This window comes from Sorex fumeus, unplaced genomic scaffold (genome assembly GCF_029834395.1).
Source record: "Sorex fumeus unplaced genomic scaffold, SorFum_2.1 ptg000129l, whole genome shotgun sequence".
NCBI lineage: Eukaryota > Metazoa > Chordata > Mammalia > Eulipotyphla > Soricidae > Sorex > Sorex fumeus.
In genome coordinates, this window is record NW_026606186.1 from 10010628 (window position 1) to 10024782 (window position 14155).

At 41.9% G+C, this 14155-nt stretch overlaps 1 protein-coding gene across 1 annotated transcript in view; it reads left to right on the forward strand.

Annotated features, from left to right (window-relative positions):
• The window catches only part of LOC130045816 (complement C5-like), a 106977-nt gene extending 94805 nt beyond the window's left edge, over nucleotides 1–12172 (forward strand). Inside the window, exons 38-41 of the mRNA XM_056138699.1 lie at nucleotides 3630–3719; nucleotides 7936–8019; nucleotides 10848–10986; nucleotides 11868–12172. Coding sequence (XP_055994674.1) covers nucleotides 3630–3719; nucleotides 7936–8019; nucleotides 10848–10986; nucleotides 11868–12006 — 452 coding nt within the window. The 3' untranslated portion in view covers nucleotides 12007–12172. The remainder of the gene's footprint in view (nucleotides 1–3629; nucleotides 3720–7935; nucleotides 8020–10847; nucleotides 10987–11867) is intronic.
• The last annotated feature ends 1983 nt before the right edge of the window (nucleotides 12173–14155 follow it).

Consider the following 14155-nt stretch of genomic DNA (forward strand, 5'->3'; position numbering starts at 1 on the left):
TTTGTCCTAAGAAAAAAGTATTGGTTTCATGTTAACAAACTATCATAGATACTGCTTAAGTATCGGCATTTATAAATAAAAGATTGTAATAAAAATCTCATGGATGTTTTAAAAAATAAAACACCTGATCTGACATAAAACATTAAACATAAACAAAACATTAATTCATTATTGAAAAGCATAAAATCCCTAAGATTTAGGCAATCCCTAGATTTAAGATAAACAAGTCATTCTTGCTCCATAAAGGAAAACCACATAAGCAATGAGTGAATATTATATTAAATGGCAAAGTATTGAGATTATTGTCTTATCTTTTAAAGAAGCTTCTTAATGCTTCTTTAGAAAATAACTAATGTCAAGAGAATACAGGAGAATTCATGGAGAGAGAATATAGTGAGTAGGGTGCTTACTTTGCACATGGCCAACACAGGTTGAGGCCCCCTGAGCACTATCAGGAGTAATTCCTGAGTGTAGAGTGAGGAGTAAGCCCTGAGCGTTGCCTGGTATGCAAAAGGAAGAGAGAGAGGGAGGGAGGGAGGGAGGGAGGGAGGGAGGGAGGAAGAGTTGCTCTTTTCTGTCCCTGTTGGTCTTCACCCAAGGATAGGAAGGATAATTGTGAGCAGTGCAAGATTTGATGAGTAGAGTTGTGGCATGGTTCAGGTGATATGGCACTGGTCTATTGATATGGTGAATGTATGGTATGGATGCTGGCAGGACTTAGCCAGAAGAATGGGAAATCCACTCTCATCCAAAACTTCAAAGATGTCAGCCAAAAGATTAATCTCACCTGGAGGGGTAGGGGAGCAAGCAAAGGTTCAGGAGATATGGAGCTGAGCCTCTTGATATGGTGGAGGTCTAGAATGAAGTGGGTCTTTTAGTATAATGGGACCACAACCTACAGAAGAAAGTAGCAATGAAATATAAGCTCATCAACTGGCCGTGATCCAGAGACTCACAAATAAACTTGGAAGAGATCAACAAGCTGCAGAGATGCCTCCAGACACCACACCAGGCTGAACCTCATATATACTCACCCTGGAGGGGGGCGGGTGAGTCCCCCCACCCACTCTAACAGAGCCATGGCAGCCAAAAACCTCTAGATTCCAATTGCTGCCATGCTCACGAACTATCTCCACAGGCTCACAAGAGCCTCGTTCATGAATGAAGCGGCTGAAAAACTCAGGTATGCAGGTTTTGTGACCAAAATATCCAGGGTCTCACAGAATTGGGGATGAGAGATCTCCTCCCATCTCCCTGTTTTTCCAGGAGCTTGGCAGTGATGTCCACAAACTGCCCCTGGCACCATATAAGCTCATTAACAGCCATATAAATTAATTCACTGGCCATGATCCAAAGACTCACAAATAAATCTTGGAAGAGATCAACAAGCTGCAGAGATGCCTCAGGTCTGAAAGTCACTATCAAGTTAAAAATTTAATTCAAGGGGCTAGAACGACAGCACAGCAGGTAGGGTGTTCGCCTTGCATGTGGCCAACCTGGGTTCAATTCCCAGCATCCCATACAGTCCCCCAAGCACCGTCAGGAGCAATTCTGAGTGCATTGCCGGGTGTGACCCAAAAAGAAAAAAAAAATAAAATAAAAAACTTAATTCAAGTTGCATCACCTTATTTAAAATTTTAGAATTCCTGGAGCGCGCAGCTGCATTTGTGGAGCATCTATGGCCATGCAATATCTCATACTCTAATACCACTGATGTAAATAAGTAGCACACATTGGATAGGATGTGAGGTAGAAAGCAACCAATCTCAAAAAAAATTTTAGCACACAAAGCTCAACCGGTAACATTAAAAATGTTTTATACAAGAATTCAGTGGCTCCAGGGTGAGACACAGAAATCTTCGTGCACGTTCCTCTAAAGAAAGCTTTTTTGATAATTTTTAGAGAATTATGCATAATAAGCAATACCAAATAAATTATTTAAGTCCTGCTATAGGGGCAGGCTTGGATGGTGGCTGGAAAAATTCTAAATAATGGTGGTGAGTAAGGTGTAATGGTGGTGGGATTGGTGCTGGGATATTGAACGTAATAAATTATTGTGAACAGACTTATAAAAATAAAATTTATTTTAAAAATCAAAGTAGCACTGCAAGTATAAAGCAATAATATGGAAACTGCTATAATCCACTGTAATTCGTTGTTTTTTTAAAAAATAAAGAAAAAGAAGAGAACAAAATCAGGAACTGGATGCTAATTCTTCTTTATTCCTAATCTCCAGCTCTATTAAAATGTAATTGATACAGGACATTGTACAATGTAAGGTGTTACAACAGTGATAATTTGACATATTCATAGACTGTAAAAAGATTTTCTCAATAGCGTTAACAAACACCTTCATCATGTAGCAGTTACTTCTTCTTTATGCTGAGAACATTAAAACCCTACTCTCTTGGCAGCATTTGAGTATCTGGCACAGTATTATTAACTAGAATCCCCCAGCTATGCATTATATCCTCATACTTCTGAATTTTGTAGCTGAAGTTTGAACTCTTTGACCAAAAGCTCCCCATTTCCTCAACTTCCTATTGTTCATCACTTTACTTTCTCTATGACTTAGGTTCCATGTATAAATACCATCATACAGTGTTTACCTTTCTCCTCTAATTTCTCACTTGTCCTAATGCCCTCAAGTCCATCCAACTTGTTTCAAATGGCAGTTTCCTCCTTTCTTTTGGCTGAATAGTATTTCACTGCATAAATACACCAATCTTCATTCATTAGTGAATATTGAATTCACCTGTGTGTATGTGTGTATATACATACATATGTATCCATATATCTCTTTATTAGTTCCAAAGGAACTGAGAAGTGGAATTACGGAAACACATGGTTGTTTTCATTTAAATTCGTCTTTCACATGAGTGAAATAATATGATATTTTCATGATTTTTTTTCACTTAGTATTATTGTGCCTCCAGGGTACTTCTATTTTGCCAAAAATGACAAAATGTCATTATTTTTACAACTTATATTAAATCCAAAAGTATCCTGCCTGCACAGCAGAGTCTTGCAAACTTCCCGTGTCGTATTCAATATGCCAAATACCAGTAACAATGATGGGTCTCATTCTCCTAATCCTGAAAGAGCATTGAAATGGCTCTTTTAAAAGCTCAGGGCTAGGAAGAAGGAGACGTTGCTGGTGCCTGCTCGAGGAAATCGATGAACAACAGGATGATCGTGATCGTGATATTAAATCCATTGAGTTCAATTGCCTTGTCTTCTTTATCCATTACTCTATTCATGGCATTTAGCTTAGAAGCATTTATATTTACAAGGAGTTAAATGTGGAGTTACTAACCACCCTAAGAACAAGTCTTAGTTCTAACATTTGGGTTGGTTTATTGTGTTTTGTTTTATTTCATAGTTTCTTTTTATAATTCTTTAAAAATTTTTCTATTTTTTAACTTTAATCATAGTGAGATACACAGTTACAAAGTTGTTCATATATTCATATATCTTATTTCATATATAGTTTCTTTAAAGAAAAGTCTTAATGTCACCTGTATTTATAAAATTATATTGGATGGACTTAGGGCTCTTAAGAAAGTATTTACTCCCAGAGAGAATGTCTATCTTTACATGAACCTAATATTTTTTTTTACGAAACCCAGCTGACTGTGGACAAATGCAGGAAAAATTGGATCTGACCATCTCTGCAGGTACTAGAAAAGAAGCTGCTTGTAAACCAGAGACTGCATATGGTAAGTGTAATATACACATCCATTAAATGGGAAATGTTATGAATATGCGATGTTTAGAAGAGCAACCATGTTACATAATGATTATATGGATACCGTATTTAGTGTGTTCTTTTGAAAGAAAATATTGACTTTCACTTTGACTTTTTAACATGCAAACTTATCTATCCTTCAGCAAATAAGTGTGATTTTCCTTCTTAATAAATGACGGGAATAACATGCACACTGAGTCAAAAAAAAAAAAGACTACGGGGGTATGGTGCCACCAGCAGGTCAATCTGCTTAGGTGCCACCAGCACTTACCTATGAGGCAAGTGCATCAGCAGCCTGATGTCGCCTTCAGACTTCCACATACCCCAAAATTGCTGCTGTGCTTTTGGCCAGACCCCAAAAACTTGGGGCAAAGTTTACCAAGAAAGTAAACGGCCAAAAGTTAGGTATGTGGGAGACACACCCACAAACCACCTCTGGCTTAGCTATATAATTGGAGACATGGCCTCTCTGGTTGCTGATCAAGCTGCTTAATGGCCATGATCCCAGAGACTCAGAAACAAATCTCGGAACCCAATGGCTTTTGGCAGAAATGCGTCCGGACCCCACAGTAGGTTACTGTTGCCGGGCCACCCCAGTGCGGGAAAGGATGCTGTCCCTCCACCTGCTCCCCCTAGGCGGCTCAGTGGCCGCCATCCTCCAGAGGCCATTGGACATTCAGGTTTGGGCCCACAGTGATGAGACACATGGGACCTCACAGGATGGGGGTGGAGCCGGCCATTTCCTCCCTGCCCCAACAAAACCCCGAGTCACCGCCCACAAACTGCCTCTCTGGCTCCTGATCAAGCTGCTTAATGGCCATGATCCCAGAGACTCAGGAACAAATTTTGGAACCCAGCAGGTTGTGGTAGAAATCCCTCCAGATTTAATTGTTAAAATTTCAGAATTTCAAAGTCTCACAGCCACTACTGCAGCCGTGTGACATCATATGTTATTCATAACCAGCAATAGAAAACAACTTGTCTACTGTTGCCCTTTCCTCAGATCTGAGTGTTGGGGTAAAATCCCAAATAATAATGGTGGGTCTGGTGTCAAAATATTGAATGTAATCAAAGTAGAGAGAGATTAATGTGGAAATCATCTGCCCCACAGGTAGGGAGAGGGTGTGGGATGGAGGTATACTGGGTTTTTTCGTGGTGAAGAATGGGAACTGATGAAGGTACGGGTGTTTCATTGGATGAGTGAAACTTAAACCCAAAAGCTTTGTAACTGCTCTCAGTGATTCAATAAATAAAATTATAAAAAATGAAAAAAATAAAGTAAGGTGGAGTTCATGCCCTATTCAATCAGCCTAATCAGTGGCTGAATAAATAGCAGTACTCCTACATTAAAAAAAAAAGTGAAACTGAGGGTAGTCAGGAGTATGCTCAGCACTGCCGGGTATGGAACACACACACACACATAAAGAAAAAATAAAAACAGTTTGAATGTCAAAAAATAAAAGACTCGCTCCAAAATACCCCCTTGAACCAAGATGCTCATCAAATATGCTAAAACATATTTAAAGAAAACCTTTGAGGCCACGCAAGGATAAGATTCTTCCAGTTGATTGAGCTGAGCAGTCATAAAGATAATTTCAGGAAACTGGATTTCCCCCCTAATGTCCTCAAAGATAGAGTCAAAATACTAAGACTGAACTAGTTTTAATGGGTGCAGAATTTTACAATCCATGTTTGAGACTCTTTCCATTTCCAATGAAGGGCACACTTCAAGGTGTCCAGAACTCAGAACAAATCAAGGACCCAAGTGAAGATACAATTTTTTTTCTCAAGACCCTCTGAGAATTAACTCCTTTATTTTTTGTCCATAACTGTAGATGTGTATTCGTGTTTTATTTTAGATAGAGAACATACAAGTAAACTGTCTCAAATATTTCCTTAGAAAATAGTTTTGTTCTCGGACCAGAAAGATAGTACAGTGGGTAGGGCGTTTTCCTTGCACCTAGCTGACGCGGGTTCAATCCCTGGTATCCCATATGGTCCCCTGAACACAGAGCCAGAGTCATTTCTGATCATCACCAGGTGTGGCCCAAATACAAAACAAACAAACAAACAAAAAAACAGTTGGTTGTTCTCTATAAATAATGAGTACAGTTGAGTCTGTACTCTATTTACTAGCTGCTTCCATATACCATTTCTCATTGGAGACCTATGAATCTCTTTCTAAATAATAGGGTTATACCCTTTATACCAGTCAAATGAGTTGGGCTTAGAGATATTAAATGCTTTGTTCAAGATTCCGCAGGAACTAAGTAAGCAGAGCTTGGATGCATCTGGGTCTCCAGCATAGTTTCCATTATATTACACTGAATTCTCCTTAAGGAAATACAGACACCAGAATTTATTTTATACGATTTATAGTCTTTCTTTCTTCAGTTCATTTTTCTCTTTACCCTCACTGGGAAACTCCAGACAGTGGGGTTTTCTAAATTGCCTCAGTGCATGTGGAGGTATCAAAGCACATGGGATTAAGCTCGTGGACTCACACTTGCCCAGTGCTGAAACCACTGAACCATCTTCTGGGCCCTTCTCTCCAGAGACCGCAAGCAACAGAGCTGTAAGAATTATCTTGACACCACAGCTTGAGCTCTCAACCTCATGCTTGCCCGGAAAAAGCTTTTAAGTCACTAAGTCATATTTTAGGCCCCACTAATTTTCTATATCTTTCAAGCTGAGCTTTTGGGAGCCAGAGAGATGGTACAAAGGTTATTTTGTTTTCTATTCATGTGGTTGACCTGGTGTAGTCCTCCTGATGACCAGAAGGGACCACTGAGCACTGCCAGGTATGATCTATTCAAAAGAAGAACAAAACAAACAAAAAAACAACAACAACCACTGAGAATTTGTTAAACTCATCCAAGATGCTCTGAAGTTTTTTTTAAATGTGTTGCACTCTGACAAAAAGACTTTGTTGTTTATTTATTTGGGGGGAGTTTTATGAGTCACACTTGGCTGTGCTCAAGGCTTACTCCTGGCTCTGTGCTCAGAGATCACTCCTGGAGGATTTGAGGACTATTTTTAGTGCCAGGGATCAAACCTGGGTTGGCTGGATGCAAGTGCCCTAGTAATAGCTTTCTTGCCTCTATTTTGTTGATTTAATGAAATGTTTCTACATGATTTCTTTCCCTCATACTAGAACTACTCTAATTCTTACATATCAGAAGCCTATTTTAGCATTACTAATAATGCATCTGGACTTATTTTACTACTTTCAAAAAAAGACAACTGTTTTGTTGTTTTCTGGAGAGTACAGTTTGATACTGAAATAACAGAATAGGAGCAAATTTTAATAGTTCCCTCTCTCCGCCTGCACCCATTGAAGGTCCATTACTCATTTCCCACAAAGACTTATACACATTTAAAATTCATGGCATTTTAACATTTACTTTAATCATTAATTCACATAACTTTGGATTTTTCCACAATGAATTTATTCCATTCCTCTATATGTCTAGCTAGTTGGCTGGAATTTCAAATATATACCAAACTTTTTGGTAATTCACTTCAACCCCACTGATAAAAAAAAAAAAGAGGAGATATTTTCTGGGCAACTTTGAAGGGATGGCTCCCTTCCAAGGAGATCATTCCAAAACTGAGCTTAAACACACATGGATTCAACATTGATGTCTGAACAAAGAGTAAATAGGATTGGGATTAGCTCATGCCAATCCAAACAAAGATGTGTCAGAAAGCAGAATTCTGTTTAAGAACAACAAAGATCAAAGTCACTGGAGGTATTATAGGAACCTGGACTGGGAAGAGTAGGCCCTTGCGGCTGCTATGAATGACAGATAAAGGCCCCTCAGTGACCAAGCAGAGCGGGAACAGAATCTTCAAAGAGTCGTCATGGGCATGATGCCATTAACTCCAGGACTAGAATCAGAACTGGACATCTAACCCAGATTTTTTGTTTGTTTTGTTTATTTATAACTTCTAATATTGCTTTTGATTTAATTGGCCTGTTCTATGTGGTGGCCAGGGGCTAAAGATTCTAAGAAGAATGAGTGAATCAAAGAGAACATTCGTGAAGACTTCTTACAAGAAATACCTCAGTGTATCATATAAGAGCATGCCATGTTTTGTTTCTCATTTACTTAACAAACTCTGACTTACAGTGTACATGACTGAGACGTTTAAACATGAATTGTTTGTTGCTGTTTTTTCACCAGCCTATAAAGTCAAAATCACATCCATATCCGAGGAAAATGTTTTTGTCAAGTACAGTGCAACCCTCCTGGATATCTACAAAGCTGGTAAGAATTCATTTGTTTTTTCTTTCCCTAAATGTTTATTTTAAAATACTACATATTATGTGCCAGACCATACATTAGACACAACTCAATTAAGACCATCTGAGTTCTAGTGTTCATAAAATATTTTCTACTGGAAGGGCCAAAGCAATAGAACACTGAGTATGGCACTTGCCTTGTACTCGGATCACTTCATTCAATTCCCAGCATCCCAAGTGGTTCCCATAGACCACCAGGAGAAATTCCTGAGCCTAGAGCCAGGAGTAACCCATGAGCACCATCAGGTGTAGCCCAAAAAGGAAAAAAAATTCTACTGGAGTAGACAATATTTTTTTTAATTTTTTTATTAGTGAATCGCCGTGAGGTATAGTTACAGACTTACAAACTTTCATGCTTGCGTTTCAGACGTGCAATGATCGAGTACCCATCCCTCCACCAGTGCCCATTTTCCACCACCAATGGTCCCAGCATCCCTTCCACCACCGCCCCCCATCCCCTCCACCCCACCCTGCCTCTGTGGCAGGGCATTCCCTTTTGCTCTCTCTTTCTCCTTTTGAGTGTTGTGGTTTGCAACTAGAGGTATTAAGTGGCCATCATGTTCAGTCTATAGTATACTTTCAGCCTGCATCTCCCATCCTGAGTGGGCCCTCTTAGCACTCTTTACTTCATGGTCCCTTCTTGCCTTTCCTCCCAGCATGTGAGGCTGGCTTCTAAGCTGTGGAGTAATCTTCCAAGTACTTATTTCCACTATTCTTGGGTGTTAGTCTCCCATTCTGTTACTTTATATTTCAGAAATGAGTGCAATCTTTCTATGCCTGTCCCTCTCTTTCTGACTCATTTGACTTAACATGATACTTTGCATGTTGATCCACCTATATGCAAATTTCATGACTTCATCTTTTCTAACAGCTGCATAGTATTCCATTGTGTAGATGTACCAAAGTTTCTTTAACCAGTCATCTGTTCTCAGGCACTCGAGTTTTGTCCATATTCTGGCTACTGTAAACAGTGCTGCAATGAACATATAAGTGCAAATGTCATTTCTACTATATTTTTTGCATCTCTGAGATATAGATTACGGAGCGATAGCACAGCGGTAGGGCGTTCGCCTTACAAGCGGCCAAGATGGCCGACCCGAGTTCGATTCCTCCGCCTCTCTCGGAGAGCCCGGCAAGCTACCGAGAGTATTCGATATGCCAGACACAGTAACAACAAAGTCTCCAATGGAGACGTTACTGGGCCCGCTCGAGCAAATCGATGATCAACAGGAGGGCCTTTACTTTACTTTACTCTGAGATATATTCTCAGAAGCAGTATTGCTGGGTCAAATGGGAGCTCAATTTCCAATTTTTTGAGAAGCGTCCATACTGTTTTCCGAAAGGGCTGAACCAGTTGGCATTCCCACCAGCAGTGAAGGAGAATCCCTTTCTCCTGACATCCACACCAACACTGGTTGCTTTTGTTCTTTTGGATGTGGGCCAGTCTCTGTGGTGTGAGATGATATCTCATTGTTGTTTTGATCTGCATCTCCCTGATGATTTAGTGATGAGCATTTTTTCATGTGTGGAGTAGACAATATTTTTAAAGAAAAAAAAAAGACTATCTTAAATTATGATATGTGTCATATAGGAAACAGACATGAAAGCACAGGGAAAACCCTGTCAGCATGATAGCCATTTGAGGAGCTAGCCATTTTTTTTTTTTTTGGTTTTTGGGTAACACCCAGCGATGCTCAGGGGTTACTCCTGGCTTTGCATTCAGGAATCATTCCTGGCAGTGCTCGGGGGACCATATGGGATGCTGGGAATCGAACCCGGGTCAGCCGCGTGCAAGGCAAACACCCTACCCACTGTGTTATTGCTCCAGCCCCAGGAGCCAGTCATTCTTAAAGGGATGGAGAGGAGCACAGATGGAGCCAATGTGAAAGCATCTAAGACATAAAAGAAATCAGCACCATGAGGGAACTAAAAAACACCTGCATGCGGCCAGAGGGCTAGTACAGGGGCTTAGGCACCTGCCTTGCATGGGGCTCACCCCATTTCCATCCCAAGTACCACATATAGTTTTGCAAGCCCCACTAGGAGTGATCCCTAAGTACAGAACAAGGAGTCAGCCCTGAACTTACACAAAAGAAATCCATATGTGGCACTTTTCATATAGAGAGTTCATAACAGCTCAATAGGTTTGACCATCGTACCATTGTTCATATAGGTCATTACATAGACAGCATAAAATTCTGGTCCGGGACCGCACCGCCTAGATATGCCAAAGCTGGGATTTAACCCCAACCGCTAGATTCAGACCCTAAGATCTTACTCATAGGGACCCTGCTGCTTTCCAATCATCATCAGCCTCTCAATAAGAATTTAGAGGGGCTGGAGCAATAGCATGCGGGTATGGCGTTTGCCTTGCATGCGGCTGACCCGGGTTCAATTCCCAGCATCCCATATGGTCCCCTGAGCACCTCCAGGGGTGATTCCTGAGTGCAGAGCCAGAAGTAACCTCTGTGCATCGCTGAGTGTGACCAAAAAAGAAAAAAAATAAGAATCTTCACTCGTGGACAGTGAGATAGTACAGTGGGCAAGGTACTTGCCTCACACACAGCTGACCCAGATTCCATCCTTGGCATCCTATAGAGTTCTCCAAGCACTGCCAGGAGTAAATCATGAGTGCAGAGCAAGGAGTAACTCCTGTGCATCACTGGGTATGGCCTAAAAACCACCAACAACAACAACAAAAAGAATTTCCACTCAGTGCCCAGAAGGGCTGCTACATTTGTCAATCATAGTGTGGTTACTTGAATGTGATACACCCACCTGTGTGTCTCTAAGGCGAAGCAGCTGTGGAAAGAGGCTCCGAAATCACTTTCCTGAAGAGGAAAAGCTGTGCCAATGCTGATCTGGAGATAGAAAGCCAGTATCTGATCATGGGCAAGGAAGCCCTCCAGATCAAGCACAACTTCAGCTTCAAGTAAGTCACCCAGATTTGGGCTCTGATCTTCCCTTCTAACACTGACTGTCCTGCATGCTAAAATGCACTCCATGTTTCTCACGGGGCATCAGTAATGTGAGTTTAAGATTCACATTAAAGAAGAGCAGCTTGCAAGCTGCAGAGTAGCACAGAACTTGCCACGTAGGTCTGAGACCGAGTCTGAGTCTCATGCCATATCTGCTCCCTGTGTCAATTTGTTCCCAGTTCCATTGATTTAAAAAAAAAGGGAGATGCTTGGGGGCTAGAGAGATAGTACAGTGGGTAGAGTACTTGCCTTGAATGAGGCCATCCCTGGTTTGATCCCTGACATCCTATATGGTTCCTCGAGCACCACTAAGAGTGATCCCAGAGCCCAGAGCCAAGGAAAATCCCAGAGCATCACTGGGTGTGCCCCACACCAAAGGAAATTGCTTAACCAAGTATTTTATTATCTGTTTTTTTAAAAAAATAGACATTGAATCAGATATCATGCCTGTCTTTTTTTTTTCTTTTTGGGTCACATCCAGCAATGCTCAAAGGTTACTCCTGACTCTGCACTCAGTAATTACTCCTGGCGGTGCTCAAAGGAGAATATGGGATTCTAGGGATCGAAGTCAAGCCAGCCATGTGCAAAGCAAACATTGTACCCCCTGTACTATTGCTCTGGCCCAATTATTCCTGACTTTAGTTGGGATTTCCCAACAGCTTCGTGATTCATGGGAGATTTACAAACCTTTGCAGGAAGAGAAGGGGTTCTGGAAGATTCGGGTGACTCTCTGATTGCTGATTTTTTTCTGGGCAGGCTGGATTCTGGCAGAACCCATCAAACTTACTATTTGCAGCCATTAGACAAATGCTCCATTTTCATCTTTTCTTGGCAGGTATATCTACCTTTTAGATTCCTTGACATGGATTGAATATTGGCCTGCAGATACACGGTGCCCATCCTGCCAAGTATTTTTAGCTAACTTAGATGCCTTTGCTGAAGATATCTTCCTAAATGGCTGTGAAGATGCCTGAAATTCCAATGGGAGGCTCTTGGCGATGGCGTTGAAGTTTCTCTCTCTCCTCCACCTCTCCACCCTGCCTTTTTTTTTTTCAATATGCACAGCTGTTTGTATTTGGAAACCTCACTTCTCTTAGAATTTAGTGGCACTTGCCTTTATTAAAGAGCACTTTTAAGGGCTGTTGGTTTCTGAAATAACATGGCCTTGGGTATTATGGAGACAGACACTCATTTCCAGGTTATCGGACACCAGAAGCAATAAACTGAACCATCTCCCAAACCTACTGCTCAAGACTGTTTGCTCGGGATGAAAGAATAGCCCCATTGAAATGTGGTATCTTACAAAAACATGGCCTTTGCTTGAAGAGCCAAGGAACAGAAAACCCATCATTAAAGTCTGGCATTGCTTTCAAAACATGTTCTTTTATGCTCCACAGCTTCAATCACACAAAGACAGGCAAACAGAGAGAGAAAGGAGGACAGCATGAGAGCCCTTTCGACCTAAGACACCCCAATCTCAGATTCCCCTGCAAACTGAGAAGGTTGGAGAGTTTCAGTACCCACTTCTGTTACTCTCTGCTTACCCCCAGAGATCGCTCCCCATTCCACCCCACTTCCTCCCAGCATACACTCTTTCCCCAGGATCTCACTCCATCCTGATTGCTCTCCTGAAAGACACAGTGACCTACGGAAGACAAACGGGGTGGCATCATGAGGCCTCATTCTGACCCTCACCAGGTCCACGAGACTCCCATGGATGGAGCTTTAGAAATAATCATTTGGATCCAGAAGTTCATTTGGAAGGGATCGTGAGAAAGAGTGCCCCCATTCATTGCCATTGATATCAAGAATCATGAGGACCTAGAATCATTATCCTCCCCTTTGTGGGGGTAGAGAGGATTAAAACACAGAAAGTCATGATTTTCCCAGCCTAGTAGGGATGCAGAGTCAGTGATCAAACCCCAGTAGTTCCCCATCAATCCAAACACTACCAAGTCTACTTCCAAACACCATCACATCAACTTGTTGAGTTCAATGTGAAAAGACTGAAGCAAGATATAGGTGATTTTTTTTCAATAAATTTGAAACCTGCATCACTAAAAAAAGCTCATGGAAATGTAACAATAACTCTAGACATAGCGATAACCATGACAAACACATTCCCTATTTTGAAAACTCTGCATTCTCCCATTAGAGAAGATGACTCTGGGACTTGCTACGTGCCCCATAAGTCACACTACGATGATTTTTGTCCCTGTTGAAGTTCAGTGTGGGCACTCTCTTCACAAAAACACACAGCACACCTAGAAATGGCTCAGGGTCTGTGGCACCTGCCTTGCGTGTATGAGACCATGAATTTGAACCACCACATAGTCTAAGCACAAACCTGGCAGTGGTGCTCTCTGTACCCACCTGCTCTGCTGTCTCTCAGCCCCAGCCCTGCGAGCAACTTCAGCCACATGGCCAGATGCACAAGAGCACCACAACTAAAGGAGAGTGACCCCCTGGCTGGCACCGCAACCTAATGCACAACAACTCAATGTTCACAATTCAGTGCCCTAGAATCACAACCAAGTATATCTGCCACCCAGGTCATCACAACAGCATCAACGGAGCAGAGGGAAGAGGGGGTTTTGAAAAGATTTCCCAAAGTATCTAATGTTTCTAAATTTCCCTGACAATGAATCCTGAGATCCCTCCAGAAACGAAAAAGCATCCCCTGTCACCTTCTCTCTCAGTGGAGGGGACCACTGAGCACACCAGATGCAGAAGCTCCTGCTCCAGCATAGTGGTCTGTGTAATTTCCGGGGGACTAGGGAAACCCCACGACTCTCACCGCCTGTGTTTGGTGGACTCAGGCCACTTCCCCACCCTGGACGGCCGATGCCATGGGTGGACAAAGGAGGAAATGAAGGCCAAGCTGGTTGGTGATCAGTTGCCATTTATTCCATTCTCCCACGTGCCTTCATTTTTACTTCTTGCCTTGCACGCGGCCAACCTGAGCAACCCGGGTTCGATTCCTCCGCCCCTCTCGGAGAGCCCAGCAAGCTATCAAGAGTATCTCACCCGCATGGCAAAGCCTGGCAAGCTCCCCGTGATGTATTCGATATGCCAAACACAGTAACAACAAGTCTTACAATGGAGATGTTACTGGGCCTGCTC